General features: G+C 31.8%; 1 protein-coding gene across 1 annotated transcript in view; it reads left to right on the top strand.

Annotated features, from left to right (window-relative positions):
• CSMD3 (CUB and Sushi multiple domains 3) overlaps positions 1-17,041 on the top strand; it is a 1,293,678-nt gene that overhangs the window by 852,041 nt on the left and 424,596 nt on the right. Inside the window, exons 21-22 of the mRNA XM_012443291.2 lie at positions 561-776; positions 2,603-2,791. Coding sequence (XP_012298714.2) covers positions 561-776; positions 2,603-2,791 — 405 coding nt within the window. The remainder of the gene's footprint in view (positions 1-560; positions 777-2,602; positions 2,792-17,041) is intronic.

Raw genomic sequence — 17,041 nt, 5'->3', positions numbered from 1 at the left:
ATATATAAATTTTCAAGCAAATTATGTGCACAGGTTGAAATGTGTGACAAATAAATAAATGGAGAATAATTACATTCATTTCACAAATAGCATTCCCTATGCCTGTCTCATATTTTTCTTCTAAAATAAACACACATATTTAGAAGTTAAGTGCTACAATATTAAGCACTGCTTTTATGTTGGTTAAGGGGATTGAAGAAGGAAATGGAGGTATGTACAACATTTACCAGGAAGTTGCACCTCTGTTATAAACAAAATATATGTATTTCTCTTGAAATTTTCAGAAAATCAGATAATTCCTTTTTGGGAACTGATTTTTAATTTTCTTTTCAGGCAGTTTACAAGACATGACTCACTGTATCTCTTACAATGAACCTGAAGGAAAAACACACAAAAAAAGAATAATAAACTATATAACTATATATTTAGAATATTTTATAACAATGCCTCTCATTTTCAGAAAATATAATTATAGGAAAGTCCTGGCTAATAGTTTGACAGAAACTCTCTGTGTTTTACTGATGTACCTGTAAATTCAATTTTTCTATTTTTTTAAATAGGTGTGCAGTTCAACTTCCACACTTTTCATTTAGAAGATCATCATGACTACTTACTGATCACAGAGAATGGCAGTTTTACCCAACCACTGGCACGTCTGACTGGTTCAGATCTTCCTCCAATAATCAACGCTGGTCTCTATGGAAATTTCAGGGCTCAATTGCGTTTCATTTCAGATTTTTCAATATCATATGAAGGATTTAACATTACATTCTCTGGTGAGAAAATAAAAAAAAGAACTCATTCAATAACTTTTAAAGCATCAGTTTTTCAAACTATGAGCATAACTGACAATAAAACAGAGAGGGAAAAGTAACAGAAAAGAAGATAAAGTTAAAAAAGAAGAAAGCAAAGAAATAGCTGTCAAGTTTTAAGGAAAGTTTGGAATACATTGAAGATTATCTCTAGTAATAAATAAGGGAAAAAGCAAAAAATAAATTAATTTACTATAAATCTACTAGAAGTACAATAATTACATTTCTTTAATTTACAATCCCATGTCTAGGAAAAGGCATAGAAGGCATAGTCCACAGGGAAGGATTAAGATAAATGTAATTTATTATTCTGGAATTAGATAATCTATAGTGAAATTAACATAGTTACTCTTTCTTCTAGTATAACCTCAATTATAGACAGTAGTATTACTTGGATTACAGGGGGGAACAAATGTATAAGACCAAAGACAATAAAAAGTATTCCCACTGCTTAGAGTTCTACTTTCCATTTGAATGAACACACCTAGCTGTTTCTTAATACAGACACAAATTAATAAGTAAATCTTATGCCAACTTGCTAACATTAAAATGATACAACACTAACCTTGTTCTTAAACAATTATTTTAGTATTTGGATGGAAATATTTGGATGCTAAAATCATTAAGCTATTTTGTCATGAATAGTAAATGAACATAACCTAGAATGTTTTTTTAAAAAGTCCAAATAAAAATTTTAAATCATAAAATATTAACTAATATACATGAAACAATGCCTCTCGTTCTTTATTGCAATTACACAGTAACTGCTTTGGGAATATTTTTAGATAAGCTACTTCTCCTTAGGACTGTATAGAAATTATAATGTTTAATCAATGCTACTGTTTCATACCCTGAAGACTGTTTCGTTGTTCATTTTCATAATGTTCATTTATTGCCTGGGGAAAAGTTCCTGTAAAAATCCATAATATAGGCCGGGCGCGGTGGCTCAAGCCTGTAATCCCAGCACTTTGGGAGGCCGAGGCGGGTGGATCACGAGGTCGAGAGATCGAGACCATCCTGGTCAACATTGTGAAACCCCGTCTCTATTAATACAAAAAAAATTAGCTGGGCACGGCGGCGCGTGCCTGTAATCCCAGCTACTCAGGAGGCTGAGGCAGGAGAATTGCCTGAACCCAGGAGGCGGAGGTTGCGGTGAGCCGAGATCGCGCCATTGCACTCCAGCCTGGGTAACACGAGCGAGACTCCGTCTCAAAAAAAAAAAAAAAAAAAAAAAAAAAAAAAAAAAAAAAAAAAAAAAAAATCCATAATATAACAATTTTCAATGGATGGTCACTTCAGTCGCACATAAACCCTTGCATTTCAAGTCATGTATTTTTCTGAATATGCATTAATTGAATTTGTTGTATACAAGAAGCAGAGGGCCTTTATCATTTAAATGTAAAACATTAAGCAGAATGCATTTCAAAAGCACAAATGATTTCATTTCAAATGTTATTTTGTGTTTGAAAATATGCAGCTCTTATGGCATTATTAGTCAAAAATATATTAAATGAAGATGTTTCTAATGTAGAAAAATATAAGATAAATAGCTATATTTTTCTCAGAGGGTTAAATATTCTTATCTTTGAATACCACACATAAAAATATTTATCAAGTTATTTGATATTTCACAAAAGAATCAAAGTATGTGTGCCATTTGTATGTTCTGATAGTTATTCACATAGTCACTTTAAAATATATCACTAGGTTCTAAAAACAATAAAAGTAACCACTATTATTTTCTTTGTCCTTTCCTCCCCCTTGGGGAAATACTTCTCTCTAATTTACAGAATATAACCTTGAACCTTGTGAAGATCCTGGCATTCCTCAATATGGTAACCGAATTGGTTTCAACTTTGGGGTTGGTGACACTCTGACCTTCTCATGCTCATCAGGTTATCGACTGGAAGGAACGTCAGAGATCATCTGTCTTGGTGGTGGCCGACGAGTGTGGAGTGCACCTCTGCCAAGGTGTGTGGGTACGTGGTCAGCTGCTTTCATTTGCTTGTATGTGTAGTCACTGTCCATGGAGTTGCATGGTTACACCCCTTGTTTTTTATAATTTGTTGAACTTCTTCATTTATTTTACATTAGTTATTTCAATTTTTTTTCTATTTGGCAATCTGTATAATGCAATTAACTTCTCTACTGCTCCATTCAAGAAACCATGCTTCTAAATTTGTTTTCAGATACGGATAAAAAATGAATTAGATAGATAGATAGATAGATAGATAGATAGATAGATAGATAGATAGTTGCATATGTAGATACATGGAGATAGATGATAGATGATAGATAGATAGATGGATAGATAGATGATAGATAGTAGGAATATGATAAGTACATAATGATATGGAGATAGGTGATAGATTAGATAGATAAAGGAAGGATAGAAATGGATAGAATCATGTTTTGAGAGCTCACAGAAAATGGAATCTTGTATTTTATTGATAGTATATTGTGACTAAGGTTTTGACAATAATTTATAACTTAAAATTAACATGCATAAAAGATGATTACAAGAGAAAGTGCCAAATGAAGAATAGATAGTTAATTTAAGGGCTGTCAATGAATTTGTTGGCTCAATATTTGATAAATTAAGAGAGCTACTTATTTATGTTGTGAAATAAAGAATAACTATAATTAAAGTATTGGAAGTGTGAAGTCACCATCTCAATCTTTGGAAGTAAATATTTTGACTGATAAAAAGAAAAAAATGTTCAGTATAAAATTAAAGGGCTTTTCATTAAGACTTATATCATTCCCTATTTAAATTAGAAAATATGAAGGCAAGAACTTCTTGCTGTTTAATGATTATCAGTACATAGTTTTATTAAAGAATAAGATTCAAATGGTCATTATATAATTATTTTTTAAAGCTATTGAAAATTATCACAAGCATTTAATTTAAATTAATTATAAATCTAATTATGGGTCACAAATCATTATGATATGCTACAAAATTAGGAAAATTGGTAGAGACTTAAATGTGATTTAAGAAATGTGATTTAAGCTCCTACTCTTTACTATGGACACAAAATACCCCACAGATTAAAATAAGAATGAGGAAGCGATATCCTTTTTGCCTCATTCATTATATTGTCCAATATAGAGAATGTGGGAATTCCCACGGAACTACAAATCAAGCCAAAAAATATGATCATCCAAGTTAATGTGGGTCTGAAGTCTTTGATTGTAATGAGATTGTTTTCAAGATACATAACATGAAATTTCTCACAGATTTTTATAGAAATGGCACAAGCAACCACAGAGGCTTGAAGTTAGGACGTGATTAATAATCATACTCTCAGGACATCTTTTATAAGATCTATGCAGGGTGCATTCTTTTTTTTCTTTCCTCTTTTTTTTTTTTTAGGATATTTTGTTGTTTTTTCCCCTTGCTATTTCCAGATTTCAAATTCCCGTACTTTACTTCATTATGTCCATTTTCATTTTTGTGACTATTTTCAAAGGTAGTTAATGAAACCTTTGGAATAGTTCAAGTGAGGGCTACAGAGTGCCTCATCATTTGATGAGGCACTTTTCTAAACTTCATTTTACTCAACAGGAAAATGGTTATAACCGTAGCACCTAACTCATTGTTATGGGTTATTTATGAAGATTAAAATAAATTAGTCATGTAAATCAGACACCTGGCACAATCCCTGGAATATAGAAAGCATTCTAAATTTAGATTTTATTTTAACTAATTGTTTTGAGTATAAGCTGCTGTCTTTCCAGCCTGTCAGTTTAATTTATAAAATGAAATATAGTAGGAAATAATTCCATTTTATAATACACTAACATTATGAAGACCTGCTACGCTCTCTTATGAAAAGTTATCTCATTTAATTATTACTATAATCTTGATATTATCTCTTTAATTTTTCATTAGAAGAAGCCGGAGCCTTAAAGATGCTAAATAATTTGCCCAAGACCATCAAGTTTGTAAGAGGTAGCACTACTCTTTCATTTCAAAGCCCATTTTTTTCTCACTAGTGTCTAGGGAAAAGTGATTCTAGAAGGACTCTATCATACAGAATTAACATTTTTTCTCAGAGTAACTGAATACATTCGAGGTTGTTATATAGGTTGAAAAAAAAAGTGTTTACATGTATATTTTCAAAATTTAGTTGATATTTACAATATGTTTTAATAAATGGATTTATGAAGACCTGACATTGCAAAAATCAGTAACTTTGAGTTAATTTTGTTTTATTAAGATGTTTCTTTGAGACTGGTTTATTTGTGCCTAAATCTTTAATGGGAAGGATGAAAGAAATTTACCCTGCGGACAAATTTAGAAAGCAAAGTTATTGCCATGAGAATTTTCCCCCACCCCCCACCATTTTCAGATTAGCTGGGCTTGCTTTTAAGCTTATTGAAATTTACAATTAAGTCTATTGACCTTAATAAATTCCATGGTAGGAATACGTTTCAGTTACAAGATCAGGATAAATATTGCTTTAACAAGAAATATATTTTTAAATGTTACTTCTCTAAATTTTTTGAACTTTTTTCCTTACTGCTTTGCTCATGCTTTAAAACAAACGTGTTCCTTCTTGAATTTCTGATTCTACATACACATATGTATATATTTCTTATTTTGTTTTTATTTTTTTCAAATTCGGTCTTTATTCAAATAAAATGCATGTTATTTGTAATCATCCATTTGAACAGATGTTCAGTTTTAGCAATGCTACTTTATTTGGACAGGTTTTATTACTTATTAATCTCTTTGTACTTTTTATTTCATATATCCTAACACCAATTCTCTATTTCATACTTGTTTAAAAAATTGTTAGTCTTCAGCATTGCCAACTGCAAAAAAAACTTTGGTTAACAATAGCCAAATTATACATAGGTTGTATTCCAAAAGTTTGCTTCTGTTTTGGTTAATTGGAATCAACATTATTTTTCTGGCACAAGGGTACAAATGATGGATACATTCCCAGAACAAGCCCCAGATGAGTTTTTAGATTTTATATCAAGTATGAAACTAATATTAAAATTTACTAAAATGATTTATGTATATATAGGTTATATAAGGCATCTGACTCTGGACAGTAAGGCAACTGATAAAGCTAGTTTTGGAAACTACATTTTATTTATATAAATTTTGATTCAATATTCAGTGTACAGGTTGATTGGTATCTTCATTTATTTTGGTAGACTTTGGCAAAATTTATCTTATTCTGGATGTTGAATGAGTAATAACATTTTTCTTTAAACAATTTCTTGCATAAGCTCTGCATTTATGTTTAACATTTAACAAAATATTACAATGTAATAGTACCATAATATGACCATTTACATCTATGAAGAGCTCTGTCATGTAATATCTCATTCCAAAAACCCACAAATGTTGTGAAAGTAAATTTAATACAACTATTTTATCAGTAAATATATGATGTCTATAAAAATACTCAAGGTTGAACACAAACCCAAGGGCAGATCCATGATTATTATAGTGTTTTGAGTACAAATTCTGCGTACAGTTCACAGAGGCAAACCATCGTCTCTGATTGGAGATTCTGATAAAGTTGAGAGGAAATCTGGCCTTCATTATGGTTGATACACAGCTTTAGAGAACTTATTATGCTTGACCTCTATTTAACTAGAGAAAAATTTTTTCAGCCATGGCCCATTTATCTGATGTTGCTTAAATGCAGAGAAATTTGTAGAAGCAGAAGAATCTTGATAGAAATCAAGAATATAATAGGAAAAGTTTTATTATGCTACTAGCAGCTAAGCACTCAATACACAAAATCTTGTTTACTAGTTACCAATCAAGATGAAAGTTTTACTTTCTGAAATAGATATCTATATATCTATAATTATACTTCACATTTTGGAAAAAACTTTAAAAACATCAAAAATGATATTTTAGTTAAGATGCTTTGTATTTGAATGATTTTCCTGGAAAGCCATGTTTCTCAGGAATGAATATCTGATCACCATTTTGAGTGGCAACCAATACCAAACAGCAAAATAAAATAAAATAAAATAAAAATTTTAAAAAGTACCCATAAGTTGATAAATTGATTAAAATAAGAAACACTTTCCTTTTTTGGTTAAGATAAGTACACGACTTCTTTTTCTAAAGTTTACATTACAAAAACACTGTCATTTACACTGCTATCTTTTTAAATTAGGAAAAACTTGCATGTCTTCACTCAGCATCCAAATATACCAGGAACCAAGCTAGGCCATGTTGCAAATAAACAAGGAGCTAATGAAAGAATAAGTTGTTTTGGAAAGTAGATTAGCAAGTTAAATATTAGTAATGATTTGTCTTTAGGCAGGAGTCCACACATTTTAGGAAGCCCACACATTTTGAAGTCATTTCAAAGATATTAATTCATTCATCCTCATAATCCCCCATTTAACACATCTACTTCTGTTTCTAATTTCATGTGTCATTGATTTTTTTTTATCTGACCTTGGACAAGTAATAACATCTTGCCTTAATCATGAGTCAAATGAGAAAAATGATAACTCTATATTACACATCTACATATTATTCTCACTTTTCTGACTTTTTAAATGATATATGATAATAGTTATTTGTTTCTTAGTTTAAAAATGAATGTTAACAAGAGAGGAAACTGGATCTGCAGCAAATATGTGAACTGTCTGTACTATCATTGTAACTTCTCTGTGAACCTAAAACTATTCTACAGTGAATATGAATTAAAAGTCCAAAATATGAAAGAATAAAATGCATTTGAAGAGGCACTATCTCTTTAAACAAATTCTACTTATTTTATCTTAACCTCGAAGTTCTGTATACTAAAATTATATCTATCAACTGCCCACACATGTATATCAAATATTACTGATCTATTAAGTTAGTCAGCATTGCAGATATATGGTCCTGTAGAAAGCAATTTGGAAATTAAGAGACTTAGATTGATTTTAGATTTTACTGTTGGCTAGCTGGTTGATTTAAGCAAAAACCTTAATTTCCTGTATTTCTCGTTTCTGGAAAGGATGATGCCAGTTTGAGTTCTATTTAACCCAAATCCTTATGATAAAGATAAAAGAAAATATTAGATAGAAAAGTGCTCTACTAATATAAAGAAATATATATTTGCTTTTTTCTTGTGTGATTGAGTGTATTGATTTCATTGTTTAACAATATAATATAAAAGCATCTAGAATATTAACTTATATTTGTTCAATGCTATCTAGATTTTTTCAAAAAACTTTCTTGCTCACAATCTTATGAAGTAAGCAGAGGAGGTGTTTTTCCAATTTAACAGCTGAGAAAATGCATGCTCAGAAATATTAGAAGTAATAAGTAAAATAAATATACCGGAAACAAAAGTTTTGTATAATTCTTAGATGAGTGCTGTGGCATTCCAAGTAATATTCCGTTATTACCTTATTTATCGATGTACCATTTTCAACTTAGACGATCACCATTTTTTATACAATAGTCCAGGTGGGCAAACATTTTCTGTAAAATGCTCCACAGTAAATATTTAGGGCTTTGCAGGTTGTATTGTGAAAGCAACAGTAGACAATACATAAATAGATAAATGTGGCTGTGTTCCAATAAAACTTTATTTACAAAAATAATAATCTCGATATGGCCCTGGAGCCATAGTTTGTTGGCCCTTGCAACAGACTCATCAAGCTGAATCAACATAAACATCCCTTTTGTATTTGAGCATTTCTTACTCATTTATCCTTTAGGGAAAGAAGAAAGGATCCTTTACTTTTTCATCTTGGACTCCATTTATTAAACTCATAATGTATTTATTACTAAAAGTAAATAGTTCTCTTGTATTTAAAAAAGATTTTTAGGAGTGTATGTGTTTGTGTGTGAATACTGATGCAGTTCATTAGTGACATAATTCTGAACCATCTCCAAATATGTCCATACACCCAAATCTCTTCTGAGTACACTGGACCTCCCCATATGGATGTCCTCCCACAAGCACATTGACTTCACACTGCCAAGGCAGAACTCATTATCTCCTCAGCCAAATCAACCTTTCTTTCTGCACTTTTTATTTCAGTTGTGGCATCATTCTCATTCAGTCATCCAACCTAGAAATTATATTATCTTTCACTCCTTCCTCCCTCTCTTTTTATCCATATCAGAGCAGATATTATGACTTACCACCTAAAAATATTGCTCAAATTTATCACCATTTTCTTTCTCACTACCTTTATCCTTTCCCAGCTCTCATAGGTCCTCAAAAAGGTTAACAGTATAGTAAGAATAATAATGCATGGTAGGCATTGTGTTAAACCCTGTATAAATATTTCCCTTCACATATCCTTTATACAAACCATTTAAGAGGATATCATCATTCCATTTTATAATGTGACTAGAAGATTAATTACATAGCTTGATAAAAGCTTAAAACCTACTCTTTCTGACTCTCTTGTTCATTTAGCAGTTATGTGTATAATCTCATTGTGTTACCTCTTTTTCCTAGCTGGACTTCCTGTTTCCAGCTTTTCCTCATCTAATTTATCTTCAATATTCTTACTAGTTATATTAGATTTGTATTGATAAGTAATAGCTTGCCCACAAATTTATAGACTTTATATAACACATTTACTTTCTCATGGTTTCTGTGGGTTGAGAGTCTGGGCATGGTTTAGACCCTCTTCTCAGGGTCCACATACTACAATTAATGTGTTAACCAGGGCTGAGTTCTCACCTGAGGTTCAGATTCCTCTTCCAAGGTCACATGGTTATACTGGGAGCAATCAGTTCCTTGTAGTTGTGGAACTAAAGGCTTAAATTATTTGCTCAATTTCATCCACAGTTCCTTACCATGTGGTCTTCTGCAATACAACTGCTTGATGAATCAAGCCAGCAAGGAGAGTGTCTCTGGTGAGTCTGCTAGGAAGATGAAGTTTTACAGAAGGTAACATAATACAGGGAGTGATGAGGAGAAAACCATAGGTCCTGCCGACACTCAAGGGAAGGAGATTACATAAAGGTATAATTGCTTGAAAACAGATATAATAGGGTTCAACTTAAAGTCTGTCCACTATACCAATTATCCTCTGAAAGACCAGATCATCTGTCTATTCCTTGCATAAACCACTAAGTAATTTGACATTGCCCACTGGATAAAGTCACAATTTCTTAAGTCCCTTAATGAGTTGGCTTTAGTGTCTTTTACTAACATTTCTTTACATGGCAATATGGATCCTAGAATACAGGCACAAGATGTTACATGCCATTTGCAAACATACCAACCGTTTTCTGTATTTTATTATTTTAAGGCTATATAGAAGTCTAGTACATGCAAATAACCAAATTCTTACTTGTGTTTACATAAGTAAATAAATTATTTTTTAATCTTTAAGAATATGGGTTTAAAAGTATAATAAGACCAGCCTGAGAAACATAATGAGACCCCTTCTCTATAAAAAATTTTAAAAATTAGCTATGCCTGGTGATGTGTGCCAGTAGTCTCAGCTACTGGGGAGGCTGAGGCAGGAAGATTGCTTGAGCCGAGAAGTGCAAGGGAGCAGTGAGCTATGCTGGTGTGACCATACTCCAGCCTGGGCAACAGAGCAAGATGCTGTTTCTGAAAAGAATAAAAAAATCACATTGAGAAAACACAAAAATCATTGTTTAACTGCTGAAGCAGACTTTGCTTTTTGATCTGTTGAGCTCCATTCCCATTACCCTATCATAGCTGAAGACAGTATTATCTATCATTCTACAGCTTATTATTGCAATAGTTTGAACAGCACTCTAATCTTCATTCTTGTGCCTTTTCCCCAAACCAAATCATGGAGTCAGAATGAACCTTCTGTGATACAAATTTGAAGTTGTCACTCTCTTACTTGAAATCTTTCATTGTTCTCCATTGCCCTTAAGATAAATTCTGAATGTTACTCTCTTACCCCCAATCTCCACTCCATAATTTGCCCTAATCCCTTCATCCTTTAAACTCATCTCATTTACTGATTCTGATAAGCCTGATAAGGACTTTAGGTGTCCTTCCTATGAGTTGAATGAGCTTTTCCATATTTCCCCTTTCTGGATTTCATCATGCTATATTGAATTGTCTTTTTATCTACAACAGTGTTTAGCATATAGAAAGCTTTCAGTAAATTTGTTGAGTTGATAAAGAAATAAATATATAATATAGACAAAGCTCCTTTACTTTCACATTTCCAACTTACTAACTTTCATTTACATGAACAAAGCTGTACTCCAGAGGAAAATAGATTCAATTCTGCCTATCACCAATAAAGGACTATAATTGCCATTTCAGCCTCGGCTGTCACACTGTTCTTTAGTCTATAATGCATTTGCTGTGGGGTTATTTACACACAATCCCTCAAGTCTAATAAATAAACCAACCAACCAACAAGTAATTACAATGCCTGAAAAGACTACTAAGAAGAGGCTTATAATTATGATTGATAGAAACAAGAAGATAAATGTGTAAAAATTGAATATGGTGAAAAAATGATGAATTCTGTACCTGTAGATGGAATAAATCTTCCCTAATATGTAGTAAAATTCACAGCTTAACAGGGAAAATAGCTGACTCAAAAATTTTTTCAATGAGATAAAAAAGTAAGGAAAAAAAGCTGTGCAATAGAAATAGTATCCACAAGAATGTGAGGGACCAATACACATTTCCTATTTAATGAAATTAGTTTGTGAACTGTGAACTTTAATTCTCACTCACTTGGGATTTGTAGACAATCAGATTTACAGAGAGCCTTTTAGAATGCAGTCAGTTCATTAGAAGATAAGTTTCTGAATTTATTTTATTATACTGTAGCTGGCACATGAATAAAGGTGATTTTACCTGATAACTGTAAGTCCTTTGAAGGTGGAGGCTGGATCTTAGTTATCTTTATACTTCCTGTGTGTCTACCATAGACTTCGGCATGTAACAACTGCTCATTCTGAATAGAAGACATCGCAAAGTTAATTCATCATGTGATAATCACAAACCAACTTAACACAGTAGACCCTGACATATCTATATGGTCATTCACCCATAGGGAGGCTTTCACTGAAATTGTTCTCATATTATTGCAATATCAAATTTCTTTTGATAATTTTTTTGAATTTTTTGAAGACTTAAAATAGCAGACTCCTAGAAATACCTCATTTTCCATATATGTCCTCATGCTCTGACAATAAGTCTTCTTTGCAAGCCAAAATTTGACTGCTAATTTGAAAGTTCAAAGATAGATTTGGGGATTACAAAGAGGACACAGACTTTTTAAAAGAGAGTTTGAGTTACAGAAGAGAGGCAAAGAGTGGAGTGTTGTGTGGAATCTCTGTTGCAGGGTCATGTCCTAGAAGCAATTGCAAGAGTGTGACTCTCACACCAGAAAAAATTACAAAAGGGTCAGAATAACTTGCTCTTTGTATAAACTCTGGGTGACCTCTTCCTTGTTTTGGAATTTGCCCAAGTTCAGACATACCTAGAGCATACTTTTTCTTCAGCTATGTCTAAGAAATTTAACCTAGACATACTGGAAAATATGCTAGAAAAAATAAAAAAGAAAAACTGCAGTAGAGCATGAAGTAGCGCTTTAAAGCAAAAATAAATGTTATAATAATAACCTAGAAAGTATGATATTCATCAACTTTGTCATCAGACAGACTAATTTTGGTTTTTAGCTTAATATATCTTTACCTTATTAGGTTACTGATCCCTAGTACATATTAGTCCCAATAAGTAATATTTTACCTGAGGTAATAATAAAAGCTAATATATGCTGTGTGTTTACTATATGCTAGGCTTGGTCTTAGGAGGTATGAATAAGGACCCTGAAACAGAGGGAGGTTAAGTAATTTTTCCTAGAAAAATATATTGACAGTATCTTTATTCAAAGCAAGTTAGATTGGGAGTAATTTTTTGCTATAAGTCATAAGGTATTAAAACATTAAGTACGTCAGTGTAGTTCGATATTCTGTATGTATCCCCAAACTGGTTCTTGCTTACAACAGTGACAGAATCTGCGGTTCTCAGGAAATACTATTATCTGAAAGTGTAGATAACTGGAGAAGATAATTAAATGATTGCTACTTGTAACTGAATTAGATCTTGATGTCATATATCAGGAGAGGGTAGGATTTAATTGAAGTTAGAATAGACTGACAGTACCTAAAATTATTGTGAAACTGGGAAGAAAGGTCATTGTCACATTAGGTAAATAGATCTTAAAATTTCTTCCAATTCCATTTTTTTATAAAATTCATGTGTCTTTTTGTTTTGTATGTGTGTGTACATAGATTATTTTTACTTTTATCCTTATAATATTGAAAATAATAGCATAAAATATATATGTTCTTAGTACAGAGGCTGATTTCTAAAAAATGGTTTTATTGTTTGTCATCTGGTAAAGCACTAGCTAAGATATGTTCAAATGTACCTAGGGCTTTGAAAACAGACAAAAGGACATTGGAACAAAATAGGACTTTAAATTAGTAACGGTGCATTATACTAAGGTACCAATTGACCTTGAGTTTGGTGGCACTAATAGGAGTGGGCTTAGGTTGAATACAAGAGAGTAGGCCTGCCATTTTTCTGCCTAGTAAATGCATTCAGTCCCTAATGAAAATATTAGGGGTATGAGATAAAATTAATTTCATTTTTCATCATCATTTCTGTATTTTAGCTATTTTGTCTTTACCGCAAGCTTACCGTTCTCAAATCTAGCTCCTTCACTGCAGGATAAAGCAGCTGAAGTTATTCTTTGTTTATTATACCAAGACAGTTGCCATATAAATAATATAATGTTATAAAATAGTCATCGTAAATTAAATCCAGAGTCAAGAAGGAACATATGGGTCAGCTAGAGATTGTATGCTTATTTATAAACAATATCCTTGATAATCATAAAAAATGTCAAGGTAAGTTATAGAGAAAAATGAACTTAGAGCTTTAGAAAGTTCTTCGCAGAATTTAAATATTGCACTTCAAGCAGGTGTTTTGTAAAAGGAGTTTATGGATTATTAACCTTCCCCAAACTACATTTCTGGCTACAAACCATTTTTCTACATCTCTGAATTGTACCCAAGTACTCCCTTTGTAGCTCTCTTTGAATCCCAGTTCAATTATTGGTATGCTCAATGTGTAAGTAACATTTTCTCTTCATGTGTTTTAATCAGTCGACAGAGAGTGTTTCAAAAGGTGATGGATAGCTTTTATTTCATGCATTTTTGCTATACCTTTTTGAATTGGCACTAGTTGACATTTTATTATGTCTGGCTACATAATGTGGAAGTATAAAATATTAATCTTTTCCTTTCATATAAAATCGTAATCTCACTTAAATCTGATCACTATTTTCTAAAAGAAATTCTGAGGATTTTTTTGTCCTGAAAAACGTTTGATTCTCATTTTTCCGGACCCTATTTTGTTTTTTTTTTGATAATGTAAAATGATTTCCCACTTGTCTGGTCATGATATTTGAGATGATGTGATGTAATTTGCCTGTGTAAAATACTGAACTAAGGTTTTCCCTGTATCTATAAAAGGAAAACTAGTTTATACCAGTTTTGAATTTGGAAATTTTTAATTAAACTCCACTAGGGTCTAATCTGGCATGCCACCTTATCCCAAATTTCTTCATTCATCTAACATAGTAATTCAGTGTCTATCTCATGGTATTTTAATAGGAAATCTGCCTTTCTCCTTGTAAATGAGGGCACATAAAAATTGTCTTGTAAGTTTTTTAAATGATAAACTCTTCATTCCCTTGCTAGTAGCCTGTACTCTCCCCTATCCCCACCCCCAAATCCAACCACTATGCCACAGGAAACAAGATCACTGCAACAGTCAACCGGGATCACTAATGATTCATTTAAGGGTTCTTAAGTGAGTGAAGTTAAAACAAAAGGTTGAGACTCACTAATATATTATAGTGCAATTCCTTGCAGTCCACATTTTCTTATGACCTTGGAAAAAATATTAATATGTCATTACAGATTTGGTTCTCAGCTAAAATTTCAAGAATATCATCATTATCATGTTTTCTTTTTTTCTCTCAAATTCCCTTCTTTGAAACATATTCATCTGACTGCATTGCATTAATTGATCTCACAATGCCTTCTCATAAAAGTAAAACCAAACAAATAAACACCTAAAAAGAAACAAGCAGGAATAAAGATTACATGTAAATTGCATAGACTTAGTGAGCATCAAGGGATCTGTGAGTCTGGCTTGTCAAAACCAAATGTTCTAGATATGGAAATCACATCTCATATATTTAAAGAATTTTCAGGCTTTTAGTAGTCTGCAAAAAGCTATAAGGGAGAAAGAAATAAAGTAACATTATTGAGTACTCAGCATGTATACAGTAGTACCTCGCCTAGAACATATATTCGTTGACATAAAAGTAACTCACCTGGTACTTTATGATATTTCTCTCATTTACTTACAATAATCTTAGTAGGTAGGCATTAATCTGTCTAGTTTCCATATTGGAAAAGCAGTGATCAGAGAGATGAAGTGATTCATGGTAAGTGTCACGCTAGAAGTAAAGAATAGATTTTTCTGTTGTCTTCCAGATCCCATAGCTAATGTTCTTTACTTCACACTTTGTTTATTTGAATTATCCAGAATTGTAATAATGATGTGAAGTCAAGCAGCAGGAACAATTTTAACAGCATACACATTTCATTGAACATTGTATAGTTTTATTTTCATCAGGAGGAAAAAATAAGACTAAAATGGGCTAAAAATAAAATTTTAGAATTCCCAAAGAATTTTGTCTTGAATTTGTTTACTTAATTTCAGGATACCAATTTCATTAATATTTAATTCATTACCAAATTTGGAAAGCTTTTAAGAAACCTTTCTTTCTAGTTATAAGCATTGTACATAAAAATGTAAATAAAAATAAAAGATTAAATTGTAGTGAATATCATAATATATTCTTACTAGCATTAAAATAATTCTCTTCTTTGTACATGGGTGATAGTATAACATCAAAAATTTTCCAAAAACTTTAATGTCTATTGCTTACACTTTTTAAAAGAAATATGTCCCCTCCTCTTCCATGAATTAGTGTTGTTCATATTAACAGATCAGGGTTCTCTCATTAAGCTCTCTTAACATCTAGATTTGGGATACTCTAAACTCAGCATTTTGAAATTTAGCCTTCATTTATTTATTCACTCAGCTATTCATTAATTTACCCAACTGAGTTTAAGTAACAACTAAACTGGTATGTTGTGCTAGGTGATGGTGATATAGGAAAGGTGAACTAGACATTAGCAATTTCTTTAAGACACATGATGAATTTCATATATTTATCTATCCCACTATCCAACAAAAATTAAATCAACATAATTCAACAAATATTTAGTGAGCACTGAGTTGAGTAGCAAAGATAAAAATGAATAAAATAGTCTCATCAAAGATCTTCTATATTACAAGGGAAAATAAATATTGAAGACTAATTATGACACTATGATATGGGAATTAGTAATAAAAACCATAATGTAGCAAAGAGGGATTATTTTTCTGGAAGGAATATGGAACAGCTTCTCAAAAATGATATATTTGTGGAAATGTGCTTGATTCTGCCAAATAGAAAAGATAAGGAAGGTCCCCTAGGTAAAGCAAATGATATTACTAAAACAGGTAAAACTGATCTGTCTACAAATCTGTTTTGGGCTTAACTGGCTTTTTTGGCAGCTGTTGTTTGAATCCCCAGTTCAATTATAGGTATAGTCAATGTGGAGCAAATTCTTCCTTCTTTTTAATCAATCCATGAAGTACACATTTTCTACAATGACGAATAGGTCTTATTTCATGCATTTTTCTATGTTGTTCAGAAGCCTGAGTATATGTTTTATTAGAATTGATATAGTAATAATCAGCAGCCCTGTAATATTCCATATGGACTCAGAGAGAAAAACTCCCTAGGTTCAAATGTTGTTCATAACTTAGAAACTATAGCAAGTTGAAAAGGATACTTAATCCCTATGATTCCCGTTTGTAAATGGAGTTATAATGCAAATTTATTAAGTTTATTGATTTCTTATGATGATTAGGCATTATGCTAAGTGATCTGCGTGTACCAATCCATTCAGTCTTCTCAACAAGTCTATGATGCAGAAAGCTATCATCATCATCATCATCATCTCCAGTATACAGATGAGACTAATGAGATACACAGAAGTTGCTTAAATAGCTATGTGTGTCAGATAACACAATGTTTGTTGCCTTACTTTTACTTCATTATAAAGAGTCCCTGTTAACTCA

This window comes from Aotus nancymaae, unplaced genomic scaffold (genome assembly GCF_030222135.1).
Source record: "Aotus nancymaae isolate 86718 unplaced genomic scaffold, 86718_ANA_hifiasm-v0.15.2.pri h1tg000036l, whole genome shotgun sequence".
In the NCBI taxonomy this organism is placed as follows: Eukaryota; Metazoa; Chordata; class Mammalia; order Primates; family Aotidae; genus Aotus; species Aotus nancymaae.
The sequence above is the reverse complement of the archived record's forward strand: the minus strand, read 5'-3'. Positions and strand labels throughout refer to the sequence as shown.